Source organism: Molothrus ater, chromosome 1, assembly GCF_012460135.2.
Source record: "Molothrus ater isolate BHLD 08-10-18 breed brown headed cowbird chromosome 1, BPBGC_Mater_1.1, whole genome shotgun sequence".
In the NCBI taxonomy this organism is placed as follows: domain Eukaryota; kingdom Metazoa; phylum Chordata; class Aves; order Passeriformes; family Icteridae; genus Molothrus; species Molothrus ater.
Window position 1 is genome coordinate 38,017,481 of NC_050478.2, and position 16,270 is coordinate 38,033,750.

General features: G+C 35.2%; 1 protein-coding gene across 4 annotated transcripts in view; it reads right to left on the bottom strand.

The window, feature by feature from the left end:
• The window catches only part of ZNF385D (zinc finger protein 385D), a 416,485-nt gene that overhangs the window by 91,556 nt on the left and 308,659 nt on the right, over nucleotides 1–16,270 (bottom strand). For all 4 annotated transcript variants that reach the window (XM_036399870.2, XM_036399887.2, XM_054514328.1 and 1 more), the window contains one exon: nucleotides 5,140–5,250. In XM_036399870.2, the coding sequence (XP_036255763.1) occupies nucleotides 5,140–5,250 (111 nt within the window). The remainder of the gene's footprint in view (nucleotides 1–5,139; nucleotides 5,251–16,270) is intronic.

The window sequence follows — 16,270 nt, forward strand, 5'->3', positions numbered from 1 at the left end:
CTTGTCCAAAAGTTTGCTCCCATCATTTCTCTAACTTCTGAAAGGCAACAGTGATAGTGATCCCTACTGCATTCCCTTCTCCAGGCTGAACAACTCCAGCTCTCTCAGCTTTCCCTCACAGGAGAGGTGTTCAAGCCCACTAAATATCTTGGTTTCCCTTCTCTGGACATGCTCCAACAGGTCCATGTCTTTCCTGTGCTGAGGATCCCAGAGCTGGATGCAGTGGTCAAGGTGGAGTCTCACAAGAGTGGAGCAGAGGAGAATCCCCTCTCCTGACCGGCTGCCCACACTGCTTTGGATGCAGATCATGACCTATTTGGCTTTCTGGGCTGCAGGTGCATATTGTTGGGTCATGTCCAGCTCCTCATCCACAAGCACCCCTAGTCTTTCTTGTAGGGCTGCTCTTGAATATTTGCTGTGGAATACTTACTTATTGATAAATCTCATATTTGGAGGAAAAAAATTATCATAGAATTAGTTAGGCAAGTTTTTATTTTTTCTGCATTAGCCATCATATTTGGATTATGATTCATAATCCCATTAAACCTGACATTTACTCATTTTAGTACTTGTGCATTTACTTTTTCCAGTCTAAGCACAATAGTTCATGCTTTTATTTACTGCACTTGTCAGAATTCCAGGCTGTTTTCTCCAACTGAAGATAATTTTGGACTGAGATCTGGAATTTACCACCATCCATCAAGAGCCTGCCACCCTTCATCTAGATGTCATCCACAAAACTGGCATGTGTACACTGTCCTGTCAGGCACATTGCTAACGAAAAATTAGAGTAGCAGTAAGCATGGAAGAGACTCTTTCAGATCCTGACTTGTTGTGACCTTTTGTTTTGACAGGAAACCATCAGGAGCTACTCTCACTGCAGCTCTTCATTCTGTTGTGCAACCAACTTTTAATAATTTCACCTGGAGTGTATTCCCCTACTTCCTTTACATGACTGCCACATAGGACTGTACAAACCCTTGTTACAGCCAAAATATGTCACATCTATTTTATTCCCTATTATCCATTCGGCCAATTACCCTGTCAAAGGAAAAAATTAGATTCATTTGACATGATTTGTTCTTGACAAATTCATGTTGACTGTTTATTATCACCTTATTATACCCTAGGCCCTTACAAGTTGATACATTAATCTTTTGTTCTAGATATCAAGCATAGCCTAAATAGGACATTAGTCCTCTGGTCCTGCTTCTTTCCCAGCAAAAGTTAGAACCATAATAAAATACTGCAGAGTTATATTGCATCCTTATCCTCAAAATATCCTTCACTGTTTTTTTAATGGAAGTTGTTTTATCTTTTATTGTTTTATCTTCTGAATCCAGATAAATTCATACAGTGGAACACGATGTCAATTTGGTGATACCTTTGTTTCATAGAGATGGAGAAAAATAAGGTAAAAAACAACAAATAAAGACTGATGAGCATCCCTGATTTGCAGGGAAATATTACTACTGTTGCTATTTAAGTCAAACAATAATTTCTGGCTCATATAATTGCAAATATTTTTTAAAGTGTATCATAATGCAATTTAAGTCCTGGGTAGAGATCAAAATGCTGCCCAACCTTTCTATAAAGGCAAACTGGGTCATCACTCAGCCATCTCGTTAAATGAGTGGGAAGAAAAAGGTAATCCCTTTGCAAAAAATTGACCTTGTTGACAGATACTGATAACTATAAAACTTCATTAAATAATCTCACGGGCAAAAGAAGATGACATAGTCAAGGCAGGAAGATTCAGTAAGAGATTTCTTTTTTTTTTCCAGGCCATAAGCAGAAAATTATTCCTACAGCTACCTATAGGCACCTGAAATAGCCTACTGAAGTTGGCTGGACCACATTTTACAGATACTTTTAGATCTTAGAGATTTAATGTTTGCTACAAAGCAAGCATTTACTGGTGCAATAGCTCTCAGCAGCTGCCAACATCTAAGTGGCAACATCGGGCACTTGCAGCTAAGCATATATTTAAATGTTTCACCCTAGTTTGAATGCACAATGTGAGTATAAATGATATATCTAGATTTCTCTGAAAAAAAAAATGGACTCCACAAAACCTACCTTTGCTGTTCTAATGGTTTTGCTCAACATGGAGAGGCTTTGGTTATTTGCACATTCCTCTCTTCCCTTGTATGAGATTTATTTTAAAAAAACATATGAACATAAAAAAAACACAGCTGTCATGAAGATTTATAGATAACTCCTTTACAAAGAAGCTAAATTATTTTAGACTATTTAACCGCCTTGTCTCATATTTTTAAATGTGATTTTTATACCATGTAACCAGGAAAAAAAGCTCTGCTGCTCTTAAAGAAAACTCTATCTAAAAGGAGAAAATTGCGTATTCTATGCAAAAAAGAAAAGTCCCACAGACCAGTTTTATTGTAAACATTTTCGTAATATTGTTGTGTAGCAGGCAAATGCAATTTCTATTTATTACTCTCTGATAAAACCTATCTCCCGCATCTAAAAATAGAGACATATTGGTAGAATAGACACAAAGCCTAGGTTCCTAGACAGAAAAGTTATTTATTGCTATTATGGATTTAAATTGTGTTCAACAAAATATGATGAAAATGAAAGGTAGGAATATTGAGTAAATGAAAACTTTTTCATGATAATAGGAGAAAGAATTACAATGTGTGTGCTTGCCATTCATAGTAGAGTTATCAAAAAATGATAGCCAACAGCTCTTTTTCTTCAAAGCATTTTTTTTCTTTGAATCCAAATATTAAATCTTTAGTTTACCACATTTCTTGCTTCAAACACGGGTGGAAATTTCAAAATTACCTAAGCAATGGAGGAAATAGCTCTACCCATTCCCCTCATTTTGCAGAAAAACATTCCTAAACTGCAGTGGAACTCTGAATATAAATTATTTCTTGAACACCTCAGCAGAGCACTTTGTGATTTTCAGCAGTAATAACTATAAGCACTGGAATGAGGAGACACCATCATAAAAATATCCACAAATTGCCTCTGTGTGGTAGTGAGAAGAGGGAGAGATATCATTCCAGGTTAATCAATGGGCGGATTTTGGATCGTAATCTCTCGATCAATCAACACTGTGGTTGCTTTAAAACTTAGGCGAATATTAAAAGTGGAAAATGAAACATACTCATCAAGAAGGTCTCCCCATTCAGTAGATATAATATTGATCTATTAGAGAGAGGGGAGCATTAAAAAAACCTTCTGAACAGTGTTGGCTATTTGAGTTCAAGCCTCAAACACCTGAAGGTGTGAAGGGACAGATAAATATCAGCTAGTCTTGCAAGAGTTTTCTGTGAACAGCTTAAATTAACACATGCCTTCTGAAACCAGTTTTTTGGACACTATAGATGGCTCTGAAAATGGCCTCTGCTTCCTCCCTCTCTGTTCTTCAGAAACCTTTCTAAAAGCAGCAGAAAAGGAGCAGTATGGGAGCAAAGTAGTCCTCTGAGTAAAAACTATCAGTGTCCACTGCTGCTTTGTTTGTCTCTGTGTAGAAGGATTTTTACTTCAAACATTTTATTCTGGAAAATGCCTAGATCTTCTCAGCTGGAAAATTTTCTACTCCACATAGCAATCCAATTCGTGTAAGTGCTAATGGACTGAGTAACTTTACCAATATGTTCATCTTATCTTTTGTCTAGACTTTTTTGAAGACAAAAAAATGGTATATCCTCTTTGAAAGGAGGTGTTTCACTCTGGTATGTAACACTGAAGTATTTGATCTCTCTTTCAGCTATATACTGTGTCTGGTTCAGTGTGACATGCTTTTACCTGAGACAAAGCTGAAAAAGCTGAGAATTTTGAGTGATAAATTGGGCTGCTTGGTTGGTAAGATCTACTGTGGCTCAGAAGTCACCATCATCCCTTCCTCATTAATGACTCAGTATCCACAGTCCTAATTTTGGCATCTGGTTTCTAAATGGAAGAGCCTAATTTGAATCTTCTATTTTTATCTGTGATGGACATGACAGTTCCAGAGAGTGTATTGCCCTTCCTTGCACCACTCTTTGAGAATTATATCAGCGTTATAAGAGAAGGTGTCCATTCAGTAAATGAGCTAAATAACCTGGAGTCATCAGTAAAATTAAATATGTGATGCTGTCTGGTCCAGAAACTGTGACTAAGATATTTTTGAAATTATTTCCGAGGGATAAAAAGCTGAGGGAAATGAAAAGAAATACAATATTTTCACTCCCAGATGGGAAATCCCTAAAATTAGTCTTCAAGGTTCAATTTAAGTTTTTGACAAGCTCATGGTTTTGATAAATAATCAATAAACTAAAAATAGTACAAACTGTATGTAAATAGCTGCCTTGTAAGAGGCAGGAGTACAAGAAGTATTTTACTTCTTCCTATGACTAGAATTAGAAAGGAACCTTGTGGACACTTTTGGGTTTGACCTCATTCTAAGTCAAAACATTTTTATACTGGCAGAAGAAACTTCCATATTTAAATTATGTAGTGAACTAAAGACAGGGGAAGATTAGTTCCCACTATCAATGTCCATGAGAAGAAACTTCCTGAAGAGCCTAGAATAGCAGAAAAAAAATCACTTTACTATGTCAGGTTTGGTCTGCATACCACAGTGATTCTGAGAAAGAAATAGAAAGGCTAAAACCTAAGAGGCTTTTCTGTGACACAACAGGTATTAGTTGGCAAGGAGCACCATAGCACATCTCCCTTGGGTAATTATGGGAGACAGGTTTCCTTCCTTGGTGTATTAGAGAGCATCTCCAGTTCAGCTCGTTCTGCTTTGTTGCTGGAGAAGTGACAGGATGCAAGGTAGGAGCCAACTGAAGGGATACATAACCAGGACTGGTAGAAGAATTAGGATCCAGCAAATATACCAGCATTATTAGCAGTAATGGATCAGTCAATTTTTCCTATTTACACTCAGTGCAGCACAACTGAAGTTGATGAGCTTACAGGGATATATTGGCAGGGAAAATCTGGCTGGGTGTATAAACACTACCAAGCCATTGTGTTTATTTGAAGCAGCCTACAGCCTTTTCATCTGCTGAGCGACAAACTGAAATCACAATGTTTCATTTAGGCTCAATTTCTGAAAATTATGGCACATCCTAGAAGATAAGTACATATTTCTAATCTGATACAAAATGATCAACTTACATCAGAATTGAATCTCAGCTGGCAAATGTTGCATGATATGATTTGCTTTCTTCGATGAGGAAGAGGAACTCCAAATGTATGATTTATTACAGCTTTTTGAATTGGGTCCATCTGTGAAGAGAGAAGAAGAAAAATAAAAAGCTTTTGCTGTTCCACTGTGTGCTATGTTATCTAAAATCTCAAAACAGATTCTGCATCATTCCATACCATGATCTAACAGAAAACTACTATTTTTCTTTAAACATGAATATTTTTTTATGTAGTTATACAAAGAGGTTATGCAGAAGGAAACAAAGAAAAATGTCATTGACTTTCTTGAAACACATATCTTTAGTTCAATTTTATCTTTCCCTTTACTGAAGAAACGTATGAGCTGTAAATGCTGAACAGGTTTTCCTATCCAAACATCAATTTGTGATTTTTATATCACAGAAAAGCTAGCTCAATAAACAAAACAAGAACATTTAAAATAAAATTACAAGAAAACGTTAATGAAAATTTGAAATAATATGTACATATAATTTCAGAATAGCACACAATACCTCAGTGTTATCAAATAATAATAATATCCCATGAACCAATAAATTAATCTCTTCCTTGAAACAACATCTGCACAACTTATGAAAGATAAAAATCTTCCAAAGATTATCTTCACGGTCATTTTGGAGGAAACTATTTTGTATAAACTGTGCTTTAAGGATGAATTTGGACCTTTATGAAAAGGATTATTCTGAGCTAACTTCTACTAGAACACTGATCTGGTAGAATCTGCAAGTCAGGTTCCCTATTAAAAACAATGTATGCTATTTTGGCAGAGAACTTCACAAAAACTACTCGAGGTAGTTTTTTACTTGGAGGATTGAAATCACCTTCTTCAAATTCATTGAACAAAATGCTTCTTATTTCTTTTTCACTAGAACATTTGATAGATACTTTAAAAATCTGGTAATAGGTTTGCAGCAATTTGGTTAAGCCACTGATATTTATCTTTAAATTGTTAAAAAATCACATATTTTGACTAATTCTGATAATCAGTATTCACAGAGCATAATCTGTGTATGTCATGAAAAAGATTCCATATTTCTCCCTGCACATGTCTCCATGATTCACTATTTTCTAGTCTGTTGGCAAAGGGTTATTTGATAAATAAAGAATCAGAGCTTGTCCTTAGAGTAATCAATTATTCATGAAAGCTGTAATGGTATACAGTCATGGCCTCTATTGCAGTGAATCCAGAGCAGATCACTACAGAATTTTTGCATCACCTGACAGCTGTTAAGTGTCAAATATGAAAGAGGTCTTTAAATTAATTCCTGTTGAAAATAAAATAAGATTGATAGAAAACAGACTGACACACACAAACTCCCCAAACAAACCAAGAAAGACAGCAGAGCTTTATAGAGTGGCAGACTGGCCTGGAAAAAATTCTTGGTTTGACATTCTTCTTCAATTTGATGTGAAACACCTCTTACACTTGTGTAATGACCAATATAAAAGAACACCAATCCCACCTAGAAACGAGGTATGCCACTGTAACATAACCCCAAAATAACACTGATGACTGAGGGCATAGTATATCAAGCTCTGGAAGACAACCGCAAGTTGTGTAAGACTTTCTGCAGTGATCAAACCGTGCTCTAGGAGCACTCCTTTTACCAAGTAACACAATCTTGAAAAAGCCCACAGTCCAAAAATACTATTATATACCAAAAATGACACCACTACATAGGAAAGTAAATAAATTGCAACAACTCTTCTTTTTTTGACTGCTCCACTGAGAGATGAATTCTTATACCAGCAGAATCAATAGACCCGTATCTTGCTATTTTTAACACTAATGCTTGACATGGTCTTAACTGATGCTAATTCTGTGCCGTTCAAGCTTGGAAAAATGCTGTTCCTCTTGCCACTGCAGGTCTAAAGCATTTAGGGAAATCTGAAGTTCAGAAACATGGATAAGTCAGCACAGGGTAAAGGAAACTGTGCATTCTTTGATCCAGTGTAACTGTTTGGCTTCACATTAACCACAGCTGTGAGATTCTTTAGAGAGCTTCGTTGTTCACTTCCTCAAGTTATGGCATTTGTTAGATAATGTGAGATAATGGCCTTCAGTGTTACCATGATAATCTTTCCCACTATCTCACAAGTACCCATTATCTCACAATGACTTGAGAAAGCCAAAAAAGAAGTTCTCTATGGGTTAAATAAAAGGTATTACCATGGTTCAGAAGATGGAAAAACTATTATTTTTTTTTAACTGGACTTACCCATCTTCAGAGTAAGTATTCTAGCTCCAAATGAGGTTGGATTTGTGAGGAAACTGATGCTTTCATATTGGGAATGAGACAAAATATTTTTTAGAATTAAAAAGATCATAAATGTGTAGAATAGTTGCTTTATGTTATACTTAATTTTAATTTGGTCTCATGAAAAAAATGTTCGGTTTCTTTCCTAATAAGACCACAGATTTTTCTTTTGTTTATCTGCTGATGCAGAAATCCATCAGCACCCTTCCCTTTGAGTTTTTAAAGATGTAGAATTCTAGGTATACAACTACATGGCATTACTGGGAATATGATTCTTTGTATTTGTGGCTCTAAATGAAGAACAACTCTGGATAGTTTTCAAATTAATTAAGAAAAACTGCTTCAAAATAATAATCCGTTCTCTGCCAGTTCATATACTCATATAATTGTTTGGGTTAGAAAGCACCTCATAGATCATCTATTTCCAACTCCCTGCCATGGGCAGGGACATATTCCACTAGACCATGTTGCTCAAAGCCCCATCCAGCCTGGCCTTGAACACTTGCAAGGATGGGAGAATTGTTCTTTGATACTGCAAAGCACAGTTTTAAGTTAGACTTAAGCACCAGATTAGACTTAGCACCAGATTCTAATAAAGTTGGGATAGAATGCTTGAGGGATATTTAATATTATTAGTTTTCCCTGGAGATTTTATTTGGGAAACATCACCAATCCATAAATTCCAAATAAACATCCAAAAGCATCAGATAAGGCTCCACAAGTTTTATGCAGGAAATCTGAGAGGCAGCAGGATACTTAGGTGCAGCATGATAAGGACTCAGATCTCACTGATACTGGAAGACAGAAAGGAGACCTGCTGAGAGTCAAAGGAATAGAGCTTGCTGATTGCAGAAAATTGAGAAGCAAGAATTGCAGGGAAATATAGAGAGGGTAATAGTATCATATAGCCAAGATAACCAGCAAGTGGGGAGATACTTTAAAGCATCTCCATGCACTTTGAGACTTACTGAACATTACTAATTACACATATAAATTTCACTTCAACTTATGTAAGTGGTATGCACTTTCAAAATAAAGGTTATCAGTATAAACTTTGATAAAATCTGCTTTTAACTCATTACTAGTTCTCTTTTACAATTCTGGATTTTATTTCTTAGACTAAACTAATTTAATTTACTCTCATTTAAAGTGAAGGACAGAGAAGTTTGCAATTCACATGAAAGATTATCATTCAGAGGTTAAAGCTGTGCAGAAGACCAAGGCTGGCAACATGTCCCTTTACTTCCTCTTGACAATATATTTGCACTGTACGTTACAACACAAAGAGAGTTTGCTCTGAGAGCTGCAGTGTTTGACTTGTCCGTGCTCTTTTGGCTTTCTACTCTCTAGAACCAGACATTTTCTATTTCTCTCACTTTTCCATGTGGTCAGTCAAGGGATAGCACAGTGCTCAAGGTTTACTGCAAACCAAAGGATGACTATTAGATTAAGAAACTAAGATATATATCTAAGTTAATTTGATTAATTTTTGGTTTCAATACATGCACATTAATAACATCCTCTGTGTTTTAATTATTCAAGCCGAAATTTGTGGCAAGATGATATGATTCACATTCTTTGATCAAATAATGTACTCCCCAAAATCTTCAGGAACTTACCATACTTTAGAAAAATCCAGGCTTAAACCAAGGGCATGATAGAAATTGTCCGCTTACTGCATATTCTTAGCTTTGACCTTATCACTATAATTTAGTTTTGCTTGTTTTAAATTCAGTCATGCTAGACCTATGATATTATCTGTATTCCTTGTTCTTGTGCTTACTATAGAGCATGAAATGCTCTTTATTTTGTGGACTGACAATGAAAGGAGTGGCTGTTGCATGAATTTTCTGGAGGAAGCACCTACCACAAAAGCACCAAGAAGTTGACCCAGGAGATCCTTTGTTATCCTACCTGCCTGGGACACTTTTCCAGAATCACCAAGCTGATATCCTTGAAGGCTGGCTGTAGCCAAGTCTTCATCTCATTAAATTTTCAGTAAATATCTGTGTAATGCAGAACCTGAGATGGTATATTTTACATACAGAGAAATCTGATCCTTTGGAAAGTAAATCTTACATATTTTCCACAAATAATTGCTAAGTGTTTTCGCATGCACAAACGAGATTTTGTGTGTATGTGTATGTGAAGAATTGTTTTATGCTGAAGCTGAAATTCAAACACAGATTTCAAGAAATTTCAGTGTCTTCCTGAATTTCAATGATTTTTAATATATATAATTTTTATTAGTTTCTTTTCTGTGACTTCTTATCCCAGAGGCATAAGAATATACCAAAGTTAAAAACCATAACAAAGCAAGAGCCAAAGGAAAGCATGAAAGTTTGATCCACAAAGGCTCAAATCATAAAGGGGATATAAACCAAGGGGACTTATTTTTTAATTTTGCATTAAAACCAAAAGCCATGATATGAGCATTTCAGATGCTTAAGGTTTGCAGTAAATTAATTTAAATTCACTAAAGTCTATAAATAAAAACATCCAGGTCAAAGGATAAGATGATGTGGATGCCTAGAGCTTGTTCAGAGCATATGTTAGGCCTAAAGCAATCAAAAAAGTAAGAAAGTATTTTTACCTCAAGACCAAAGAAATTAGCTGAAAAGGATTGACTCAGACCAGATATGGTCTTATACTACATGAGCAGAAAAACATGTCAGGTCATTGAAGCTCACAGAAAAAATTGCTCTAGACCATTTGAGAAGTAATCAAAAAATAAAAATTACCCACCAAATTACTGATTTCCATTACTTGAACAGCTAAGTGAATTTAGTGACACAGGTACCACCACCTTCCAGAACCTCTTAAAATCCAGATCCTAACATATTTGATTATAATATTACAATTAATATTGTGCTTATTTGGCCTCATTTTGTACTTACTAATTCATACGTTTGTAGAAGTCCAGACTGATGGTAAGAAACATAGTCATAAATATATAATTATATACATCTAATTGTAATAATTATGTACAATTACTCATATATAATCCCTTTAATGTTATTTTGATTGTAACATTGCACTGTGTTAGGGCTGTAACATTGATAAGAAATAAAGATAACTCAGTGCAGGCTCCTTTCATTCATTCTCTTATGTTCCAACAAACAGTGAAACTAATAAGAGAATTAGAAACAGTTGAAATCCTATATCAATCTTTGCCATTACCAAGCAAAAATCACAAAATATCACATCCTCCACATCATACTTATTGCTCAACCTGACCCATTTTTAAAACTACATGATAAATGCAGCTTTAACACCAACCAGTTCAAACATAAAACTCTCTACTTGATTATTACTGTGCCATACTTATAGAAACACAGAAAGATTAAGCCATAAGAATGATCCTCAATGGTGCAAAGTCACTGTCTTTTATAGCTCAGGACTCTTAGAGCCAGCAATTTTCTCACAGCATAATTTGACTATTTCAAATTGAAAACTGAGCAGTTCCTCTGTGATCTCAGTGGCATCAAGAATTCACAGACATTTCCTCTGCAATCATGCTGGTCACTTGTAGAGATGCAGCAATATTATATTGGATACACTACATTGTATTATTATTACTTATGCAGAAACTTAGATATTTTGGAGAACTCTTGGACTTTCAGACTTTTATTGGCTGTATAGACTGCCCACATTATGAGTACTGTGCAGCTGAGTAGAAGCTACTCCTTCTCCAAGTAATACCTGGCATCTACTGCATTTGCATTTTCAAGCAGCACAAAGCATGTGCAATGGGTATAAAAATTCCTGGAAAAATATGAAGTACTGTGTGTCACACATTGCTGTTCATTTCTGTGTTTGCACAGCAATCCCAACACTCATAAAAGTATTTATTAACCACGCACATGAAAAAAGAAAATCTCTGTGCAGAACATGATGCTTTCCAGAAGTGTCAGACCTATAACTTACAATCTACCTGACACCTTCTTAATATCCAGGTGACCATGTCAGAAACAGAACAGCTCAGCAACAGCTCAGCAATTTGATCCTAAGTGTATCTGACATTCTACATTTCCATAAGAAATAAGACCCATTGTTATGGTTGGACTCCTTGGCTGTTTCTTTTCAAAACCACATTAATCTGTGAAAAAGAATCTTATAAACTAACCAAAGAACACAATTCAAAAGGAATGGTGGGAAAAGCTTAGTAAGCATAATTAAACACACAGACAAAAAAAATTATGTTCAACAGTAGTTTCGTTTCATGTACAAATAAAACAATATCAAACAGAATACACATTCTAGATGTGCTATCTTGCATGGCTTAGCCTTTTGCAGCTAATTCATTCAATGTTGCCCTAGTAATTATGGTGAATAATTATGCAGAGTTGAACTCAGCTCTACCCATCTTTTCTTAGTGTCTACCATTTCTGTTTTTATCAATGAAAGAGGGTAGATCTAACTTGATGCTTTCCATGTACATAAACTGAAATATTGCTCATCCTTGTTAAATATAATTCATGTAAAATATCTGCACCAACTACAATGATGTGCAATATTTACAAAATAATTACTTTTCTCTTAAAAGTGGTATCTATTAAAAAGAAAATTGCTGTCAGTTCTCAAAAAATGCAACAGGTCACTCAAATAGTACTTAAGAATGAATTCCCAAAGTAAACTTTTTATTCTTTTGTTGAAATTCTGTGTTTCTTTCTTTTTTTTTTCCTAACTGAGCTATTAAATTGCAGCAGTTGTTTAGCCACCATTCTGATGTGACTCTAGTATTTCTTCCTCTTTTTTTTTTTCTTGTAGATTTTTCCACTTGCAAATAAGATGCTGAAGCAGCAGCAGTATTCCTGGCAAGCTGCTTGAATATACAGAAACCAGTCAGAGCAAAAGGATTTGCATTCACAGTTGTATTGCACACAAATACTGTAACCACAGAGAGATTATGCAAATCCTTATACTCTGATTGTCTAATAATGGTTGTCAGTCAAAAGACAAGAATTTGCATATGCTAAGGCCAGTGAGAAATAATCACACAGTGATTATGCTAATCAAACACACTAAACAACATGTGAAGGATTGTCAAACTGGAACAAATCTGCGTATGTATGCTAAATACAGAAACACACAATACTAAGAGAACATTAAGGCTGCAGATCAAGCCCTTAAAAACATGAAATGCCTATAAGCCTTAATTTGACACCCTTATGAATTTATATTTCTGAAATATGCTCACATCTTTTCCCCAGAAGTCTTTGGCTTTGTTCTGCTTAGAAGATGGACAACATTCACCTAATGAGCAACTGTTCAATGTTGTGTTTTGTCCAAGAGGTTCAATGAATAGCCCTAAACTTCATTGACTCTATAAAGCTGAAACCTCACTCCCAGTGGGAATTATCAGCCTATTCATTGGATCTCCTACAGTCTTCACTGGCCCAGAATGTGAGTAGTTCACAAGTATAATTAACTCACTTTGAAAACTTCTTTTTTAGATAGATGGTATTTTCTCAGAAATAAAGAACAAAAATTGTACACCAGTTCCAGTTACTCAACCTAATGTACTTGACAGTACTTACTATTATATTGCCTTTCCTATGCTCCCCACAAAGTTCCTGTTTACAGATTCATCTGTGAGCTACTAAACACAGCTTTACAACTGCAAGTTGGACTTACAATCCATAGAGCTCTCTGGGAAATGTTTGTGTTAAGCTACTTGCCTAACATGTCAGGGAACAACTCTCTGGAGTTGTTCAGAGAACTGTTTCAACTGATTTTCTAAAATGGGATAGCCCTTATTTTAGTCCTATCTCATTCAAAATATGCTTTCTGGTTTATGCAACAAACAGAGCAAAAATACTATGGATAATTATCTCCTCAATTGTGAGACCATGATTGATTCTCAGTGCTTATCCAAAAGAAAATTCTATCAGACCTAAAAGATTCTCCTAAAGAAGAGAAGATGAAAGGCAGCCAAATTTGGTGTGTTTATCATACTGCTCAATTATCTAGTTGACAACACTCAATACAACAATTGCAGCATAAGAACAGACCAACACGAAACAGATCACCTTGAAAGTGAGAGAATTACTCATTCCACTTCTAGTAGGCATTAACAAAGTGGTGTGCAAAGAAAGGGTGGATTGCTACTTTTATCTGCTCACTTAAGTGAGCACTGGCAGATGGTAAAAGTATGATTAAACCCAAAACAATTGCTTAAAACAAAGAGACATAAATGCTATACTCTCCCTAAAGATATCTCTAAAGATACCAATAAAGACAAAAACCTAAGGTTCACAAACACCATTTGTTTTCTGAGACTCACCAAGAACAAAGCAAAAATGAGTTCATGAGAAAAAGAATCCATTTAAAAAAGTTAAGGGCATTTTAATGTTTGTGCTCGAGAGTTAGGAACAAAAGGTTGGCAGGCCTAATAAGTGTTGCACAACAAATTCCCAATAGCATCATTCATATACGAATGCACCTCAGAAAACTGTACCAAGTGTAATAACTGGTATTAATAATAGTGAGACTTTCTAATCACAACAACAATAAAAGGAGGATATCTGCCTGAGAACTGGTACAGAGACACTTGATTCAGTCTTACAAGTGAATTGCTTACAAGTATCAGGGTGCAAAGTGGTCTCTGAAAACTACATGTTTTTCAGAGAAGTGACTGCCTATGTATGTGTTTAAGGACTGAGAAAATAATTCTGCAATGCCAAGTTCCTGTTCATGCTGCTATACTTTTTTAGCCTATTTAAACTATTCTTCTTATTTACTATTTTTATTCTGTTCTATAACTGCAATGTTTAAAGAGGTATATACTCAACTTTAAAAAATCATTATATGCTTCAGACATCATTAAAATACTCTATAAAATCTATAATTTTAGAGCATTTCAACACATTTCAAAATCTTAGTTTATTAAGATTTAACACTGGGTTAAGTTACAATTCTTAAGCCATACTTGTAAAATCAGAAAATAAAAAACTAAAAGGGACCCCAACACATAATTTAATCCATACATCCCATAATAAAAAGAAAAAAAAATTAAGAGGACAGAATAATTTTATCCCAGGTTCTGGTGGGTAATACTTCAGTGAGCAAGTATTTTCAGGAAGCAAGGGCTAAAATATAGCAGTTGAATGTTGAAGAGAAAGATACTTTCCATATTCTCATTTTATAATTGTTTCAGTGTAAAACACCTCAACATTTCAATTGAAAAGTTTTATAAAGCTGCTCTGCTTGTTTAACCACTATAATTCTCACAACCCCTTACAATGGAGTAATTAGAAAATTACTGCATTTTTCTCTTGGCTTTTAATAGATGTCTGTCTATCTTCAGAACCTGGTACAAGTACTTCACTTCAAGTGGAAGCAGAGATATTTGCTAGCATAATTATTTGACTACCGGTGTTCCTCTGGTGTGTTTTCTTTTTTTTTTTTTTCCAACTCCCTTCTCTTGAAAGGAAGTTCTACTCTCCTTTTTGTAATAATTCCAGGATATAAAACCATGTGACCAACTCTCATCATTGTGTCTCACATCTGGAGATTCAAGATGAGTTTATTTAAATTAATTGCATCACCAGCACTCAAGAGAGAAGAATAATGTTCCTCACACTTTTCACATATGAAGGGCTGTAGTTTGCACATGCAGCTGAAAACACCCTTATAATATGTAATGGTCAAGTATGAGGGTAAATTTTGTTCATGGCTATATTCCTAACCCTAATAGAGATCACTTAAGAGCATTATATCTCCTTGCATGCAAATAATACTTCAACTTTGCAAAGATCATGGATTATGGACCACAGGAGAAGTCATTAACCTGCTTACTCCCTCCATAACATGATTACCTCTAAAACCTCCCTGAGTTTTTAACCAGGGTAAGACTGAGTGTTCAGGATATTCAGTTCCACTAAGAGAGAGAGGAATATGAAATTGGAAAATGGAAAAAAAAAAAAGTTGCAATTTCTTGATATAGTTTAAGAGCTTACATAATAATGTAAACAAACCTTGCTCTTCTTAGTAACTATGTATGCCTAAACAACATTAAAATTTGGTACTAAACTGAGAAAGATCCCAAGATGAGGGGAAATAAGTGGTCAAAGGTGATTTGCATTTTAATAAAGTACTTCTAACTGAAAAATTAACATCTACCCGATTTCTTCTTCGGGCTCTCTAGGAAGTAGAAAGCAGGAAAACATACAAAAGAAATAATTTAGAAATAAATGGAGATAATTTCCAACTCCAATAAGTGGAGATTATAACCCAACTCCCAACCAGTTGAAATGTCTCATTTTCTTCATGGTAAAAAACCAGGACTACCTTCCATTTTGATAAAAAGAACACACTTATACCTTCACTAGGTACCCACGTTGTGACTGTACTTTTCCAGTAATTCTCTACAGATTACCACTGAGATTCATTCCAACTCCCCTGTCAGTCTTAGTGACTAAGTCATCAGTGCAATCCTGAGTGCACTGAACAGCTGTGGAGAAAATAGTTATGGCTCATTCACTACTTGAAATGCTTTAATTCCTTCCTACTCATCTCTGAAATGTGATCCATTAAATAATTCTCAGCATGTTTTTATATAATTTGGAAAAAGATGAAACATTAACAGTGTACTTTTCCATGCAATTTTGTCTTTGAAGTTTTATCTGAGTAATACATCAAAATTAAAATTTAGAAAAAGGTGTTGCCAGGGAAGTACCAGTCTGACCCCGAGTTCTGAGCTTTTTGCAGATCAAAACAGAACTAAATGAAACCAAGGAAGGAAAGAAACCTGTTTTTACATGTCTGCATATAGAAATACCTGTCTTTGAGTTCAAGATACTTTAAAACAGGATTAAAGTGGC